We start from the raw sequence: 10,889 nt of genomic DNA, 5'->3' as shown, positions 1-10,889 counted from the left end.
CTCAACTTTTGAAGATTGAGGATGTTGGTACTGAGGTGACAGTTGTGATGTCACTCTGGTAGCCCCGCCCTCCTCCTCTTCATGTACATGACCATGCTGACTGCCAGCAGGTCATCAGGTCGTCACACAACTGAAGACTGTTCACCATGATCCTAGCCTTCATCCTCTGCTCTCTCTGTCTGCCCTGCGTGAAGGGTGAGCAACACAACATTTCAGAGAGAAAAACAGAGTCATGGTTTTAGTTTTTCTCATCACCACTGTTTCTCTCCACAGGTTCCTCTGCCAGTCCCACAGTTCAGCAGACCCCCTCTGCTCTAGTCAAGAACCTGGGAGACACTGTTGACAAAGAGATCCTTTGTTCACACAGCATTCAAAACTATGATTGTATCCTCTGGTACAAACAACATTTGGATGGGGCTCTCCAGCTACTTGGTTATCTGAATCTTAATTTTCCATATCCAGAAGAAGATGTGAAAGGACAAATCAGCTTTGAGGGAGATGGGCGTAGCGAGTCAAAACTCTCCATCTCCACACTCTCTCCAAGTGACGGAGCAGTGTATTTCTGTGCTGCTAGTCTGCACAGTGATGCACCCTCCCTGTCTCCTCTACAAAAACCCTCCTGTGATAAGAGTGGTGATCAGTGTGTGTGAGCAGCCAGTCTGAGGCTGGCTCCCTCTCAACACCTGGGGCTCACGTCTGCCAGGGAATCAGGAGCAGCACTTTGATCAACGCTCACACACCACCACACTGGTGCTCTGCTGATAAAGGTTCAACTGCAGTCTGACTTGTTCTGAGGACACGTCTGAAGAGCCCCACAGAGAAACAGCATCTAACCTGGTGGAGGAGGTGACAGGACTGGAGGTGGAGATCAGGAGGGCTTCTTCAGAGTCACGTCATTTCCTCACTCCCTCCAGAGAAGCACAGCTCAGTCATGTTTCTGGTCAGTTGCTGAGATGTGTTCAGCTCTGACGTCCTCATCCATGATCTCTCTTGTCATCCCAGTCTCTGTGTTGCTACTGGGGGCTGCAGGTACCAGGAACTGTTATCTCTGCTACAGTGTGGAGAGATTCATTTTCAGGTCTAGCTGAGCTGGTGGACCTCAAAGGTGGTTTATCAAGTCATCCTCATGTCCTGGTTTTGGTCTCTGTGTCTCCAGGTCTCTCTGAGGGGAGTGATGTCACCCAGACCCCCAGCATCCTCTGGTCAATCAAGGGGCAGCCTGCTGAGATGGACTGCAGTCACACCAAGGGTGCTGGCTTCTTCCAGATGTACTGGTACAGACAGTTACCAGGACAGGGGATGAAGCAGGTTGTGTTCAGTGTAGCCGGCAGCAAGCCTGACTATGGAGAGTTCAGTGAAGTCAAATTCTCTGCAAACAAGACTGTAGCAGAGAGAGGATCTTTCACAGTGAAGAACTCTTCACCAGAAGACAACGGCATGTACTTCTGTGCTGTGAGTGAACACAGTGATACAGACATCATGTGCAGCTGCACAAAAACCCAAGTGAGCTTTAATCTTCATTCAGAATGATGAACCATCTGATGCTGTTTATCCCCATTTTGACTGTAGGGGGCTCTCTAGTTCCATCAATCCTCACGTCTCTAATGTTGCTGCTGTTCTTCTAAAACCTCAGACTTCTCATGAAAGGCCCTAAGTGACGTCATGTGAGATGACAGTGTGTTCTGCTGACACTCCCTCCATCCACCTCCTCTGGGCAGAGTCACTGTGACACAGCAGGGGGTGGGTGTAGCTCAGTGCTAGACAGCCTCCTCCCTCTAAGTCAGTAAGCAGACTTCCTGTGAACAGAACTTTATAAACTGTTACAAAGTGCTTTCCTGCACATGTGTCAATCCAACAAACCAACACAGAATCAAAGCAAGAGCCAGTAAAGACAACAGTGGTCCAGCAGTAACAGCTCAGAACAAGTCCCTGATTATCTGAGTGAAGCCTCACTGGTAGAGCTTCAGCAGACAGGAGCACCATGATCATCCTGCTCATCAGCATATCCATTCATGCTGTCTGTGGTTCAGGTGCATTTATATTCATCCCAATTTTAATTCATTTGCCTACGTGTGACTTTTTAAATGAAGGCAAAAACATCTTGTCTTCTCTCCTCTGCAGGTTCGTCTCTGAGTGACCAAGTTCACCAGACTCCTGCAGCCTTGTTTAAGGACCTGGGAAATTCTGCTGAGCTGAACTGCCGACATAATATCCCGAGTTACAATCGCATCCTCTGGTATAAACAATCCAACATGAACCTGGTGTATCTGGGATACATGCTAGCAGACTCACAAAATCCTGAAACTGGATTCAAAATCACAGGAAGTGCAAACCAAGGCCAAAACTGCACATTAACCATAGAGAAGCTCTCTTCAGACAGCAGTGCAGTGTATTTCTGTGCTGCTAGTCTCCACAGTGGTGTAAATCCCCTCTGTTCAATACAAAAACGTCTCCCCGACTGTGCTGTCTGTGCGGTAGGACTCCTCCACACACCTGCATGAAGCCACTGTCACCAGCTTTGATCCAGGGCCAGAACTCTGCTCAGCTATGAGGAGAGGAGGAGCTTCCTGATGCAACACCACCTCAGATGATGCAGGCGTCTGTAGTGCTGCACCCTCTTTCACACAAACAAATACACACACACATATACACACAAACACACTCACACACTCTCTCATGCCCTCCCAATCCTACGGAAGCTGTTTGGAGAAGGTGCACCAGTGGTTCTGTTCAGAGCAGCTCTCTCCAGATCTCGAGGGCCAGCATGACTCTCCAAGCTCTCATCCCAGTGTCTCTCTCTCTACTCTGACTCAAAGGTACTGTAGGGTCAGTGGCTACATAGGAAACATCTCCATGATGGACTAGATAACGCTCACACGGTGTAGATGTTTACAAGAGCATCACTTCCACTCTGCTATGATTATAATCTCCATCCCACAGGTCACTGCCAGAAGAGTGATGTCACACAGCAGCCAGGAACGATCTGGAGTCTTGCCCGGAAAACTGCAGAGATGAACTGCAGCCATGAGAAAGACGCGGGTCACATTCAGATGTACTGGTTCAGACAGCGTCCAGGGGAGTCCATGATGCTCATCGTGTTCACAAGCGTTGGTCTACAGCCGGACTACGGAGATCTCAGTAAAACCAAATACTCAGCTGTTAAATCTGTAGCTCAGAACGGAGCGTTCACCGTGAAGGACTTGACACCAGAGGACAGCGGGCTGTATTTCTGTGCTGTCAGCCAACACAGTGATACAAACTGATTGTACAGCTGAATAAAAACTGGTTTGTGTAAGCCTTGGGTTTGTTTTCCTGCATCATCAGAACAGATGTGGTGTCTGTCCTGTAGGTGGAGCTACAGCTCAACAAGTCCTCCAGCAGCAGGCTGGGGGTGAAGTCTTGTTCTGGATCACACCAGAGCTCAGAGCTCCTCAGAGTCCCTGAACATTTCTGGACTGGGAGTCAACATGATCACATGTCTCATAGTCACAGTGATTTTCTTCATCCTGACCGGTAAATGTAATATATTCTCAGAGTCATGACTGTTTAGATATGCTGAATGTGAATGATTTCTATATTGTAATAAAGTGTTTTAAGACTTTTCTTGTGTGTCCATGTGGTGGTAATATCTTCTCTCTGTCTGTCCAGGTGTGTGTCAGACTGTGGAGGTCCACCAGACTCCCTCTGATCTCCTCAGCAGAGATGGAGATACTGTGCAGCTCGTGTGCACCCACAGTAAAACAGATTATACATTGATGCTCTGGTACTTCCAGAAACCAGGGGACACAGCTCTCACACTCATCGGGTATTTGAATTATGGGACTCCAACCTTTGAAGGTTCAAATGAAGAATATTTCAGTTTCACTGGGGATCTCAGTGGTGACAAGGCAAAGAACGCCTCTCTTGTCATTAAGAAACTGAGTGTAAACAGCCACAGTGCAGTTTATTACTGTGCTGCCAGCTATGCACAGTGCTGCACATCCCCTCTGTTCTCTACAAAAACCCTCCTCTCATCCAGGAGTGGTTAGTGTGTCAGAGTGAAACACCTGCATCTGAGGTCTGAAATAAATCCAGCAATATCATATCAGCACAGTTGGATTACATCACTTCCTGTTCCTGCTCCAACTCAAGGAAGTGATGCTAAGTCCTCAGTTGGTCTTCCAGGCTCAGTACTGATGGTCACCATGATCAGACTTCTTACTATATATTTTGTTCCTTTGTTCTGGATCACAGGTAAGCTTGCTGACCTTACAGGACATTACACTTTGACACTGCTACTTAAATGCATTTAAACTGTAGTGTTGTAGTTTTACAAAAATAATCAAATCTGTGTGGCAAGCTTTAGGGATTCTATACATCAGTTTTACTCTTCTTCTCACTCCACAGGAGTGTCACTCAGTCAAGAGGTGAACCAGACTCCCTCTACTCTCCTGGGGAAGCCAGAAGAGATGATCCAACTGAGCTGCAGTCATAACATTCCAAGTTACAACGTTATTCTCTGGTACCAGCGCTCAGTGGGAGACACTGCTCTGAAACTAATAGGGTATGTTTTCTTAAAAAGTCCCACTGTTGAGTCTCCATATCAGGGCCTCTTCAATGTGAGTGGAGATGGTGAGAAAGAAGCCAACCTTCATCTCCTCAAACTGAGGCAACCTGAAGATGATGGACTATATTTCTGTGCAGCTTATATGACACAGTGGTAGAGAACTCTGCCCCGCTATACAATAACCTTCCAGTGATTAACAGGCCCTTCAGCACACCTGTATCAAACCACAATAACAGTAATGTACTCAAAGGAGATGGTTATCGTCATCACAACTACAGATGTTACTTCTGTTGAGGGTTCTTACTTTTAGAGGATGCGATGCATGATGGGTAGTTACAGATGTTCGTCTGTAGGGGCTGGTAGACTGCTTTGACTTCGAAAGTTGTTTCTGAGACCGTGTACTGGGCATAAATTAACCATGACATTGCTTTAAACTGGTGTTTATTGGTCATCTTTGACCTTCCTTATAATTACATACAGAGATGTAACACATTTGCATTCATAATTCTCGACTTTTAAGAGGGTCTGCGTTGGGACAACAGTCTTTCTTTATGCCTCTGTCTGCTACACTAAGGAATAGGAGTCCTGACAATAGTGTAGCATCAACAAGCAATAATAATACACATCTCTCAATAATTCCACCCTCACCCAAATGGTTTTACAGTTATTATGTTTTCATCCAACCATGTCCACACTGAATGTAGTAACCAAACAAGTACAAAGAAGTGATATGTCTCAGTGGTTGAGCAATTGGATGCAGATCAAGAGATCCCAGGTTCAAATGACCACTTGGATGTGATGCTTTGGATTAAAACTGTTCAATGAAAACCTAGATAATGTGTATGAAATGAGGAGATGGGTATCGTCATCACAAATATACATGTGTCATCTGTCCTGTAGGTGGAGCTACAGCTCAACAAGTCCTCCAGCAGCAGGCTGGGGGTGAAGTCTTGTTCTGGATCACACCAGAGCTCAGAGCTCCTCAGAGTCCCTGAACATTTCTGGACTGAGTCAACATGATCACATGTCTCATATTCACAGTGATTTTCGTCATCCTGACCGGTAAATGTTATATATTCCTCTCAGTTATTACTGTTTAGATATGCTAAATGATTTATGCAGTGTAATAAAGTGTTTTTAATGTTGTGTGTCCATGTGGTGGTAATATTGTCTCTCTGTCTGTCCAGGTGTGTGTCAGACTGTGGAGGTCCACCAGACTCCCTCTGATCTCCTCAGCAGAGATGGAGATACTGTGCAGCTCGTCTGCACCCACGGCCAGACTGACTACAGAGTGATGCTTTGGTACTTCCAGAAACCAGGGGACACAGCTCTCACACTCATTGGATATATTAACTACCAGAGTCCCACATATGAGGGTTCATACGCTAAATATTTTACAATGACGGGTGATTTCAGTGGAAGTGGAACCAAGAATGGCTCTCTGTCTATTAAAAACCTGACTCTGTCAGAAGACAGTACAATTTATTACTGTGCTGCTAGCAAAGCACAGTGATACAGATCCCCTCTGTTATATACAAAAACCCTCCTCTCTCCTCCAAGAGTGGTTTGTGTGTCAGAGTGAAACACCTGCATCTGAGGTCTGAATTAGATCCAGCAACATCATATCAGCACAGTCAGTTGACAACACTTCCTGTTCCTGCTCCAACTCCAGTAAGTGATGCTAAGTCCTCAGTTGGTCCACCAGGCTCAGCACTGATGGTCACCATGATCAGACTTCTCCCTATCTTCTCTGTTCCTTTGTTCTGGATCACAGGTAAGCTTGCTGACCTTACAGGACATTACACATTGATGCTGCTAAATGCATTTAAACTGCAGTGTTGTAGTTTTACAAAAATAATCAAATCTGTGTGGCAAGCTTTAGGGATTCTATACATCAGTTTTACTCTTCTTCTCACTCCACAGGAGTGTCACTCAGTCAAGAGGTGAACCAGACTCCCTCTACTCTCCTGGGGAAGCCAGAAGAGATGATCCAACTGAGTTGCAGTCATAACATTCCTGATTACTACACTATACTCTGGTACCAGCGCTCAGTGGGAGACACTGCTCTGAAACTAATAGGGTATGTTTATTACAAAAATCCCACTGTTGAGTCTCCTTATCAGGGCCTCTTCAATGTGAGTGGAGATGGTGAGAAAGAAGCCCACCTTCATCTCCAACTGAGGCAACCTGAAGATGATGGACAATATTTCTGTGCAGCCAGCTACACAGTGGTACAGAGCTCTGCTCTGCTGTGCAAAAACGTTTCAGACATTATCAGGCCCTGCAGCACACCTGTATCAAACCAAGACCACAGTCTTAAACTCAGAGGAGAGAGAAAGAGTGAGACAGAGAGAGGGGCAGAGCGACAGAGATAGAGTGAGTTGAAGGAAAAGAGATAGAGACAGAAAGCATCACTAGGGATATTATACCCCCCCTCCACCAATGAGATCCATGAAGCAGTGTAGGGTAGCTGGTGTAGGTTAGCTAGTGTAGGTTAGCTAGTGTAGGTTAGCTAGTGTAGGTTAGCTGGTGTAGGTTTGCTTGAGTATTGAAAGTGGAAGATCATAATGTCTGCTCTTGTTGTTCCAATGGCCGCAGATGGCTGTATACGTCCTGGAACTCCGTTTGCTGTATTCTGGTTGTTGTTTATTTTGTGTTATTTATAAAAAGAGGCCTGGGTATGGGGCTATTATTGTAGCAAAAGTATTCACAAATGCACAGCACGATCCACGAATGCACAGCAAGATTCACAAATGCACAGCAGATCCACGAATTCACAGCACGATTCACGAATGCACAGCACGATTCACGAATGCACAGCAAGATCCACAAATGTGTACTATCCACAAATGGTTACCGCGATCCACAAATGCGCTCTCAGATTTGTGTATGTGTAAAACCTTGTCCAAATATATAATCACAAAGGCTGGCCTCTCAATTGGCTGTGTTTTTTACACGTGACTTTTGCTACACTTCTGCCGTGGTACAAATCCAAAACTCGTGTGCGTGTGCATGTGCGACAATATGTGCCTCGGTAGCTGTAAAGCCTCCATACCACCAGCTGGCGGTATAGTGGTCCAGTGATTTTTAAGGCAACATGACATTGCTGGGTGGTTCAAGTGGTTCCTTAGACTCGTCGTGGCTGCACTTGGGATGCAAGGCAGACACCTCGAGAGCTTTCGGTAAGTATATTTTTAAGTTTAGTAGTAGGCCTAGGGGTCATAAGTAGCCTTATATTGCCAGGTAAAATACAATGTTATTAGTAACACTAGTTATCTGTGAATAAATAACTTTAGCTCCGCTTATGCGTCACCAAGCAAACATCATTGAAGTGGCACTAGCAAGCTAACGCTAGACCAATTAACCAACCTGAAAATGTCTGTGCCGGATATGGTGTGTAGGTAGCTAGGATCGAGTCACGATCAGGAGTCTATCTAGCTTTAAAACTAGTTTGGTGGAAGTTTGTATTTAAAAAAGGCTAATAATTAAGATTTGTCTTGAGTGTCATCAGCTAGCAAGCTAGGCACATTCAATCATCAGAAAATGTTTTCCTAATGTACATTTAGACTTTTTCTTTGTTCTCTTTTTAATGCTCTGCACATGTCTGGACATAAGTTAGTAAGTATATGTATTTAAGTGGCCGATCAGGAAACAAATGCAACAGTTGAGAAAGGGATTAAAGGTGATTGGCATTTGGCCACTTCTAACAGATAAGATGTGGTCAACCAACCTGCTTTTCCCTTACGAGAAAGATGCTGAAATCACACCCAAGGTACATGATTTGGTTTAGTACTTAAATAATTGAGATAATTATCCAATCTTTTTTTAAAGACCCCTTCTTGATTACCTACTCTCCAGTTTGTATTCCCATGTATGAGTTGGCTACGTCTTCATTATCATTCTCTGTCTTTCCAGATGATTCTTGCACACATCACCCAGACGTTGATGACGAAGATGTCTCTGTCGAGGTTGTCACTCGGGTCATGGCTTAATTCCGGACTTTTATTGAACCCTAACCCTTACTTCCATCCTTCCTGCCTCTAACCCTCCTTCAATGGCTTTTTGTTTATAAAGTGTGTAAATATAAAGAAGAGTATAGAACAAGTGTCTCACAGGTCTGTCTTTTCAACAGCCTCTTCAGAGCATCTGAGGAATCTGCTGCGGTTCTGGTTCTTTGGTCCCATGTTTCTTCTGTCATGGCTAACTCCTCTGCATAACAGCTAGTTGAAAGATCTTGCATGTGTATGTGTGTGCTTTGGAGTTCTACTCTGTTAGGCTTACCAAATGGCATGTTGTAAAGATAAGCTTGGTGTTGGCTGAGTTCATTTGGTAAGGTTCCCCCATTCTGTAGGCAAGGAATGCTGAACACATTATCACTATATATAGAATAAAAGGTTATATCTAATTTCTCTTAACAGTTTCAAGCTCACTAAGTTTTGCTATTAATAGTTTATTAGATACACACACAAATTGTACATAAGCCATCCTCGCTATTACGGTCCCCTTCGTCTCAAGGCTGGAGAGCCTAACATTAAGCGGATATGACACTATTCAGGTGCGTGGAGCACTAAACGGGAGGAGACGGAGCTTAAAGATGTACTTCAATGCAAACACAAAAGCTTATATAAATTATAATAATTGCCACACATCTTCAGCGGCCAAAACTAAGCTTCAGCAGAGGTGGCAACTGGGTCTATTGATCTTTTTAGATGATCCATCTCCAGTTCATCCAGACAATTCTCAAGGACTGGTGCATGGACACCAGGCCTCTGGTCAGCATCATTGTCATTGGACTCCCAGTCAATCTCTGGTATGTGCAACTCCTATAGAAACATAATTTAAGATGTTAACATTTGGATTTGCATCCGACTGTAAAGTTATGCATAATCATGACAGGATGGCCCACTTTATTAACTGACATTAAGAGCTTTAAGTGGAGGATCGATTTGTTCATCTTATTAAGTTATTGTATAATGTCAAACAGACTCATTCAATACCATACTGTCGTAAGAAGCACGTGGTTACTGTACTTTCAAGACAAATGGATGCAAGCTACTGTAGAGAGCCTTGAATTAACAGTACAGCTAGCCTAGCGGGATTAAGAGGCACTTTTAGTTGTTCGGCCACTTAAATATATATACTTACTAACTTCAGTCCAGACATGTGCAGAGCATTAAAAAGAGAACAAAGAAAAAGTCTAAATGTACATTAGGAAAACATTTTCTGATGATTGAATGTGCCTAGCTTGCTAGCTGATGACACTCAAGACAAATCTTAATTATTAGCCTTTTTTAAATACAAACTTCCACCAAACTAGTTTTAAAGCTAGATAGACTCCTGATCGTGACTCGATCCTAGCTACCTACACACCATATCCGGCACAGACATTTTCAGGTTGGTTAATTGGTTTAGCGTTAGCTTGCTAGTGCCACTTCAATGATGTTTGCTTGGTGACGCATAAGCGGAGCTAAAGTTATTTATTCACAGATAACTAGTGTTACTAATAACATTGTATTTTACCTGGCAATATAAGGCTACTTATGACCCCTAGGCCTACTACTAAACTTAAAAATATACTTACCGAAAGCTCTCGAGGTGTCTGCCTTGCATCCCAAGTGCAGCCACGACGAGTCTAAGGAACCACTTGAACCACCCAGCAATGTCATGTTGCCTTAAAAATCACTGGACCACTATACCGCCAGCTGGTGGTATGGAGGCTTTACAGCTACCGACGCACATATCGTCGCACATGCACACGCACACGAGTTGTGGATTTGTACCACGGCAGAAGTGTAGCAAAAGTCACGTGTAAAAAACACAGCCAATTGAGAGGCCAGCCTTTGTGATTACATATTTGGACAAGGTTTTACACATACACAAATCTGAGAGCACATTTGTGGATCCTTGTACGCATTTGTGGATAGTACACATTTGTGGATAGTACACATTTGTGGATCTTGCTGTGCATTCGTGAATCGTGCTGTGCATTCGTGGATCGTGCTGCGCATTCGTGAATCGTGCTGTGCATTCGTGATCTGCTGTGCATTTGTGAAACTTGCTGTGCATTCGTGGATCGTGCTGTGCATTTGTGAATACTTTTGCTACAATAATAGCCCCATACCTGGGGCCCACCCTCAGTTGGCTTTACTCAATAAAGGATAAATACGGATAAATTATGAACGCATCAGATAGAAATCTAAATACACACACCCACACATCACATGGTGCTGGTGTGTCAACTTGTTTGGTCAGCTAAATTAACTCACGGTATTCTGTAATGTTGTCTACCTTGGAACATCACTTCCTTCTTAGCAACACAGTAATTAAACACATCCAGTAGAGA

The 10,889-nt window shown here is 44.2% G+C and overlaps 1 protein-coding gene across 1 annotated transcript; it reads left to right on the top strand.

Annotated features, from left to right (window-relative positions):
* Positions 1–5,562: 5,562 nt before the first annotated feature.
* LOC146299489 (uncharacterized) lies at positions 5,563–7,225 on the top strand. The gene is made up of 4 exons (XM_084684700.1): positions 5,563–5,608; positions 5,734–5,890; positions 6,106–6,320; positions 6,470–7,225. The coding sequence occupies exons 1-4, from the start codon at positions 5,563–5,565 to the stop codon at positions 6,919–6,921; spliced, it is 870 nt and encodes a 289-aa protein (XP_084540826.1). The 3' UTR covers positions 6,922–7,225.
* Positions 7,226–10,889: the final 3,664 nt, after the last annotated feature.

This window comes from Hypomesus nipponensis, chromosome 3, assembly GCF_054491055.1.
Source record: "Hypomesus nipponensis isolate SF chromosome 3, ASM5449105v1, whole genome shotgun sequence".
Taxonomy (NCBI): domain Eukaryota; kingdom Metazoa; phylum Chordata; class Actinopteri; order Osmeriformes; family Osmeridae; genus Hypomesus; species Hypomesus nipponensis.
This window is presented reverse-complemented; position numbering and strand designations above follow the sequence as displayed.

Coding starts and splice junctions, on each gene's coding strand:
- LOC146299489 (XM_084684700.1), top strand. CDS start 5,563: ATGATCACATGTCTCATATTCACAGTGATTTTCGTCATCCTGACCG. Junction 5,609..5,733: donor GATTTTCGTCATCCTGACCG/GTAAATGTTATA, acceptor CTGTCTGTCCAG/GTGTGTGTCAGACTGTGGAG. Junction 6,321..6,469: donor TCCTTTGTTCTGGATCACAG/GTAAGCTTGCTG, acceptor CTCACTCCACAG/GAGTGTCACTCAGTCAAGAG.